Below are 8,291 nucleotides of genomic sequence, written 5' to 3'. Positions count from 1 at the left end.
AGTGCCCCAGCGTGCACTCACCTGGCCTCATCAGAGTGCCCCAGCTGCACTCACCTGGTCTTATCATAGTGCCCCAGCGTGCACTCACCTGGCCTCATCAGAGTGCCCCAGCTGCACTCACCTGGCCTCATCAGAGTGCCCCAGTGTGCACTCACCTGGCCTCATCAGAGTGCCCCAGCTGCACTCACCTGGCCTCATCATAGTGCCCCAACGTGCACTCACCTGGCCTCATCAGAGTGCCCCAGCCACACTCACCTGGCCTCATCATAGTGCCCCAGCGTGCACTCACCTGGCCTCATCAGAGTGCACCAGCTGCACTCACCTGGCCTCATCATAGTGTTCCATGTGCATTCACCTGGCCTCACCATAGTGCCCCATGTGCACTCACCTGGCCTCATCAGAGTGCCCCAGCGTGCATTCCAAGGTCATGTATGTACACAGCTGATTTAGGAGACTATAAACCCAAAGGAAATGTTCATCTTTTTTTCCACAATTAAGTTATTGCAATAAGATTAGTGCTATCTTAATCATAATCAAACGATAAAATGCCATAATTGAAAGTAATCAATGAACACAAACTGAATGGTCACGACGTGCTTGCTGGCCAGGCTGGGCAGGGGAGCAGGGTAGATATTGAACTGGCACTGATTTCTCCTCATTGCCAATGGTGGGCAAACTTATCTGCTTTGGTCTGCTAACAAGACATCTTCCCCTACCTCTCTTTCTTTGGAACCTCTGATTAAATGACATGTCATCGTGCAAAATACCCGTGTGTTTATATTTAATGTTACTGCATGTGTTCTATGTGAAATGAAATTCCAGAATAATTATGAATAAACAAACAGTAAAACCAAAATACTTTTAAGGAACTAAGTTTCACTTTAAGCATTTTAAACATGTTCCCTTTTAGGCCAGCAGATGTAGCTGTGAATTAAAATAGGAACTACCAGCACTTCCATCAAGCTGCTCTAGCTTAGCCATTAGATGGCACCCTTTTGTATTGGAACTGGGTTTCTATCAGAGATTTAATCCAGTTCAAGCTAGCTACTTAAAATTTGATACTGGAGTTGATTTTGATTTACCTGCATTTATCTGGAACGTCATCAATTATTGATTGAGTGTGTAGACTTGGACCATTTCTGTTCAATGTTTTCTGACCGAGACTGCTTTTTTAGTCATAAAAAGATGAGATAGTACACAGTGACAGAAGTTCTTACTGGACTCAGGGTAACCTCATAATTGTCATCAATACTCTCTAAACGCAGAGTTAAATATACCACATTGCTGTCTGCAAGCCTCAGCACAGGGTTATCCATAAGAATTTGCTTAGAAAGTCAACAGGTAAGGCTTTTACCACTCTACTGGGTAGCCCTGTCTTCGCACAGTGCATGGCTCAGGGGCGGCCCACAAATGATGTTAGAATGAACAAACCAGGAAATTAATAAACACTACTGCCTTCAAAAGATGTGTCCTTGAAAAGTTATCAGTGGGTTCATTATTCTGTAAGCCTTCTCAGACATGGAGATCAAACTGATTTGCCTAATTATCTATATGTAGGGAGACAGTGTACGTGCAGTCTCTCTTTTTAGTTAGACATAAACATGCAATATAAAAGGATTCCACATATTCTTATATTCAGTAGTGAAAAACCAGAAAATATTTTTTTCTCACCAAAATATCTTATTTAGGCTGCAATCCTTGTATTAGTGCCATAAAACAAAGAAGTTCACATTCTACCCATCTTCAATGCTAGGCAAATGTCCCTGCTTTGTTTGCTAACAAGATAGCTTCTAATACCTCTCCTTCTTTGGAACCTCTGATTAAATGATATACCACCCGGCAATCATTTGAAATGCAAATGTATGTTTATATTTAATATATGTGTTCTATGTGAAATGAAATTCCATAATAATTATGAATAAACAATTGGATTATTCTAGCACAGTCTAGTCCATAAACAGCAAATTATCAAGTCCATAATTTAGATAACCTAATTTTATTGGTTTATCAAAACTGAGATTGACTCTTCTAAGTCACACTATTTGTATTTTCAAATACCTTAAAATTTTACTACGAAGTTTATAAGCCACACTACTAAACACTGAAAATATTATGTATCAATTCCACACAGTTCATGCAAAGTGCTAGCAAATTGTCATTTTTATAGAAAGTAGAAGCTCAATAACTTTATTACTAAGTACTACTTAATAATCTGAAGATTCAGACCTGGGTTTACATCTTGACACTGCCAATCACAAGCTATGTGATCTTGGGCAAGTGATTTAACTTCTTTGAGTCCCACTTTCCTCATTTATAAAATGGGGGATATTAAAATCTGCTATATAGTTATTATGAAGATTAAATAATCTGCTATGTCTAAAATGTCTGTACAATGACTGAAATGGACGAAGAAATTTTATATTGGTCAAAAGCAAAATTGAGGTTAACAGCAAAAATCATGAAAAAATTTTCAGTCACAGATTTTCTGTCTTTTCAAGAAATCTCTAATTCAGCATTCCAATGACTAGCCAGCAAAGTTAACTCAAAAATAAAGGTTAGGGCCAGGTGCGGTGGCGCACACCTTTAATCGTAGCACTTTGGGAGGCTGAGGCAGAAGACTGCTTGAGTCCAGGAAAAAATTTAAAAAATTGGCCAGACATAGTGGCATGCACCTGTGGTCCCAGCTACTTGGGAGGCTGAAGTGGGAGGGCGGCTTGAGCCCAGGAGGCTGCAGTGAGCTGAGACTGTGCCACTGTACTCCATCCCGGGCAACAGAGGAAGTTCTCTATTTCCAAAAAATAAATTTTAAAAACAGAGCTTAGACTAGGAGAAAAGCACCTTCATCTGTCTATCCGTGTATTCTGAGTGACAAACACAGTAATGTTTGTTTGTTTACGATTAAACAAAATATGAAAAGCTCAATAATGCCTATGAGGTTGTTCCTGCAACCCCGCCAACTTGCCCCAGTTTTTTCCTCCCTGCTGAATCATTCCCATCAGCATATACATGCTGCTAATTCCCCCAATTTAAAATAAAACAAGTAAAAAACTATCTCTTGATCCCTTTCTTTTTTCCAGCTATGACCCCACTTCCTTCCTTCACTCTGTGGTAGAACTCAAGACTCACATAGACACAGTGCCTCTGATTCTCCTCTATTCTCTTTTGAATCTCTCAGGCTTTACTCCACCATTTCACCAGTGGCTGTCACACTGCCAGATCCAGTGAATTCTCAGTTCTCCTCTTACAGAACTTATTATCAGCATACAGCACAGTCACTTCTTGAAATGTTTTATCTGGTGTCTATGTCACCAAGCCAAGGAGATTTCCCTTTTCAAGGGTACTTTCCCTTCATTCCCCAACCTCTAACCAAGAGTTCCTTCCTCAGACCTCTTCTTTCTTTTAGCCTTCACTACCTTGGTGAGTTAATCTAGCCTCATGGCTTTAAATGCTGCGCATATACCAATGAGTCTCAAATTTAAATCTTACCTTGTACTTCTCCCCTAACTCTCAGCTTCTATATCTAACTGCTTACTGCTCTCCATCTCACTATCAAACAGATGTGTCAGCCTCACAAGTGGCAGATCGAGCCCCTGATGTTATCCCCCAATGCCTGCTCCTCCCACCCATCCTCCAGTTGCTCAGGCCAAAAGTCTTGATGACATCCTAACTTCACTCTTTCTCACACTTCACATCCAATCGACAACAAATCTTTGCTGACTTGACCTTCAAAATACATCCAGAATTTCTTTTCATCAACTTTACCACCGCCACCTATCTCAAACTACTGCCAATTCTCACCGGTCACGAAGGGCCCAGTCCACAGAACTTGCAACCAGTTGTTTAAAAAAAAGAAGGCAGCCATTATTTATGTAATGCTCTGTAGCTTGAGGCACAAATTTTACACATATACACAACATAGACACACAACACACACACACACAAGCTTTTAGGATTTTTTTCCAAAAATGTGTAAATAACACATTAATAATTTAAATAATTATTTTAAAAATGTTTTAACTCTTTTACAAAGATTTTATATTATATGATGCCAAACAGCATAGAAAGTTGTTCCAAATTAATAATTCTATTAAACAAACAGCTAATGTCAATTTATTTATTTATTTGAGACAGGGTCTCATTCCATCGCCAAGGCTGAAGTGCAGTGATCTTGGCTCACTGCAGTCTCAGCCTACGAGGCTCAGGTGATCCTCTTGCCTCAGACTCCTGAGTAGCTGGGACTACATGTGTATTCCACCACACCCAGCTACTTTTTTTGTAGAGACAGGGTTTCATCACGTTGCTCAGGCTGGTCTTGGACTCCGGAGCTCAACTGATTTGCCTGCCACAGGCTCCTAAAGTGCTGGGATTATAGGCATAACCCACTGCACCCGCCCTAATGTCAATTTATATAGGACATCAGTTATAAATTAGTCATTAATTATATTTGAAGTTTTACCACCTTCAAAAATTTAGCTGGCTGATTTATTGGTAATAAGAAATTTAGTCACATACTGTGTCATCATTTCCCAAGACAGTGGCCAAACTACATGCAACTTTGAAAACCAGGAAAATTTAGAACACAGAAAGCAGAATAAACATCTAGATACCAGTGACAAGACTGTAGTTACTCACACTGTGAACTCCTAAAGCTTTCCAGACTGCGAAGCTAATTACACCAACCCCACACCAAGCATACAGTGAGCCCCAGCCCAGAGCTCGTAAGGCAAGGGAAGACCCACTCTCCGGTAATGCAGCCGTGGCCATACTTCCCTGAAATGAGACAGAAAGGTTCAGGTAAAAACAATCAGCGCAGAAAGAATAAGCATTCTGGGAGTGTTTGCAAATTTCTCTCTGTGCAAGCAACATGATATTGGGAAGCTAGATCAACCCAGGGTCAAATTCTAGCTTTACGACTTAATAACTGCATGCTTTCTGACTCACAAATATTTGATTATGCAAGGCACTGCCTGTTAATTCTTCCAGAAAAATCCTAGACCATTTTGTCAAGATTTCTCTATCCCCCATTCATTGGCATTTTCACAGAATGACATTAATCCTAATCTGATAAGAAATAGGAAATTTATAACATCCTGTCTTCCATCTGGAAATACATTTCCATTTACTAGAGTGCTTTTCTTTTTTACAATAACTTTCTTTATATTGTTATTTATTTATTTTGAGAGAGTCTCACTCTGTCACCCAGGCATGATCACAGCTCATTGCAGCCTCAAACTCCTGGGCTCCAGCAACCCCCGTCCCCCCACCTCAGCATCTCAAGTTGCTAAGACTAAAGGTGTGCGCCACCACATCTGGCTAATTTTTTTTTCTTGTACCAACTCCTGGCCTGAAGCAATTCTCCCACCTCAGCCTGAAATGAGTTATTATTAGCTATTGCCTATATCCAAAATGAATTTTAGTGGAAACTTGATTGTTAAATGTTGATAGGTCATTAAGTTTTTTTCTAAATTTTTTTAAGTTCCATTAAGTTTTTAAAAATCTAGTCACAAGCTTTATTCTGTGAGGAAGAATGCCACTTAACATTCAGATACCAAGTTCAAAATTTTCAAAATGAACCCTGGCTGACTTGCTGCAGGAAAAGACTGACTTGCCAAAAAATAATATTGTTTTAAAAGATCTTTAAACACAGACACACATGCTAGCATACATGTGCATATATGTATATATGGCTACACTATTCCTCACTGACCCATTGCTTTTCTTAATTTAAATTAAAATTAAGGCATCTGGATATGGAAATTGAAATTAACAAATCACATTGCAATTAGGGTATATAGAATCCCGAAGATGAAACAGAAAAATTATTTTCTAAATGAGAACTCTGTATTTATAATACCTCTTGGGCCTGAAGATACAGGTGCCCCTTAACTTCTACCACTTACCAGAACCCTTGAAAAAGCAGGTGACAAAATTAACCTGTGTTCAGTTTGTCAGAGGTCAACTATATACTTAAAAACATGGTTCGCAGTTTTAGCTTTTCTTCAGTTTAATCCTGAGATGAATTTTATTTATATCAAGTGAATTTTATGTTTTTTGGATTTTTTGAGACGGAGTTTCGCTCTTGTTGCCCAGGCTGGAGAGTAATGGCACAATCCCGGCTCACCGCAACCTCCGCCTCCCAGGTTCAAGCATTTCTCCTGCCTCGGCCTCCCAAGTAGCTGGGATTACAGGCATGCACCACCATACATGGCTAATTTTTGTCTTTTTAGTATAGACAGGGTTTCTCCATGTTGGTCAGGGTGGTCTTGAACTCCTGACCTCAGGTGATCTGCCTGCCTTGGCCTCCCAAAGTGCTGGGATCACAGGAGTGAGCCACCATGTCTGGCAATCAAATGAATTTTTAAAATGAATGTTCAATCTAATTATTTCCCCTACAGAGAACACTCTTATCTGATACAGTATTTTGATGTATTTGAATCACAGAAATATCTGGCTGTGTTTTTATAACGTGTGCGATACATTTTAGAAAATATTTATTTTTATAACTTCCCAGGTGGCAACTGTGAAGTGCACTGCCTAAGTGAGATTCGTAAACTGGTGCTTGCTCGGTATAAATGCATTAACTGTGTGCTCCAAAGTCTCCAAGTGCTTCTACAAACCGTTGTACCTCTGAAACAAAGTCTGGGTAAGTGATAATACTCTAATTCCAATGTTTTCCCCGAGGGAGACCAAAGCATCTAAAACAGTGGTTCTCAAACTTCCTGGTCTCAGGATCCCTTTACATTTGGGCCCTAAAGACTTTCAATCAGGTGGGTTGTATTTATCAACATTTAGTGTATTCAAAATTAAAATTAAGAAATTCTTAAATTCTATTAGTCATTTAAAAATAGTAAATCATTCTAGACTAATATAAGCCTATTTTTTTTTTAAGAAAAATAACTTTTCCAAAACATAATTGTGCAAAGAGAGACAATGTTTTACATTTTTGTTACTCTTTATTTTTATTTTTAATTTTTTCTATTTTTTGAGATGAAGTCTCACTCTGTCTCCCAAGCTGGAGTGCAGAGGCGTGATCTCAGCTCATGGAAAAACCTCCACCTCCCAGGTTCAGGCAATTCTCATGCCTCAGCTTCCCAAGTAGCTGGGATTACAGGTGGATGCCACCATACCCAGCTAGTTTCTGTATTTTCAGTAGAGACGGGTTTTCACCATATTGCCCAGGATGGTCTCAAACTCCTGCTTAAAGTGATCTGCCCGCCTCAGCCTCCCAAAGTGCTGGGATTACAGGCATGAGCCACCAAACCTGGCCTGTTACTCTTTTAAATATCTAGCTTAACAAAAGATAGATGAATCTTCATATATGCTTTTGTATTCAATCTGTTGCAAGATATTATCTTCAGTGAAAATAAATGAATAAAACCTGGCCTCACACAGATATATGGTCACGTCTTTGGAAAATGGAAGAATACTGTAATAGCTTTCCTTCTCTGATAATACACCAAAACAAATAACTTAATATTAAGATTAGTTGCAACGTGGAACATGAAGTCATAACAATTTTTTTTGTAATTTATTGCATGAAAATCCATTAGTCTATTTTGCACTTTGAATGGACTTTTATTTCATGTATCATGCTCGTTCAGAAGATACTGGTCATACAGGTCTCTCAAGTTATATAGATTTTCACTTGTTGACACTATTAAAACAGTATTTTAAAAAGCACATCATTAATATCACCATAAAATCTCATTGGAAAAACCATTAAATACTGAGCAACCGTGAAGCTCATGACGGCAGATAAAAGTTTTCTAAAATCTAATTTTCACTTGCAAGCCTGATTTTTATCAGGGGCAATAAATACTGACAATCACTTGCTTGAAAAGACAGGCTTTTTGTTCATTATCAAAATGTCTGCCAAATACCCACTTCTGAATAACCAGTTTGTCAGTTGTTCTTTCAAGTAAAAATGATATTCTATAGGAAAAAAGGGGCTAATTTAGCTTGCAATTCAATTGCTTTCCTAGAGAAAAACATCTTACTTCAGTATAAAATAGAAATGCTCTATATATTTCCCTTTACATAGTATATTAAAAAGAGGTTTAATCGAGAGTCATGGTTTAATAAAATTAACTATTTTATTTCTTTAACAAGGACATTCTTAAGTAATGCTGGCTTTAAAAAATGCAGGTGCTACGCCTGTAATCCCAGCACTTTGGGAGGCCGAGGCGGGTGGATCGTGAGGTCAAGAGATCGAGACCATCCTGGTCAACATGGTGAAACCCCGTCTCTACTAAAAATACAAAAAATTAGCTGGGCATGGTGGCACGTGCCTG

General features: G+C 38.9%; 1 protein-coding gene across 2 annotated transcripts in view; it reads right to left on the bottom strand.

The window, feature by feature from the left end:
• The window catches only part of LOC108311290 (transmembrane protein 242-like), a 24,139-nt gene that overhangs the window by 12,892 nt on the left and 2,956 nt on the right, over positions 1–8,291 (bottom strand). For both annotated transcript variants that reach the window (XM_017538728.2, XM_037741948.1), the window contains one exon: positions 4,633–4,770. In XM_017538728.2, the coding sequence (XP_017394217.1) occupies positions 4,633–4,770 (138 nt within the window). The remainder of the gene's footprint in view (positions 1–4,632; positions 4,771–8,291) is intronic.

Source organism: Cebus imitator, unplaced genomic scaffold (genome assembly GCF_001604975.1).
Source record: "Cebus imitator isolate Cc_AM_T3 unplaced genomic scaffold, Cebus_imitator-1.0 Scaffold6, whole genome shotgun sequence".
NCBI classification, from domain to species: domain Eukaryota; kingdom Metazoa; phylum Chordata; class Mammalia; order Primates; family Cebidae; genus Cebus; species Cebus imitator.
Note: the sequence above shows the minus strand (reverse complement) of the source record. Positions and strands in the feature narration are given on the sequence as shown.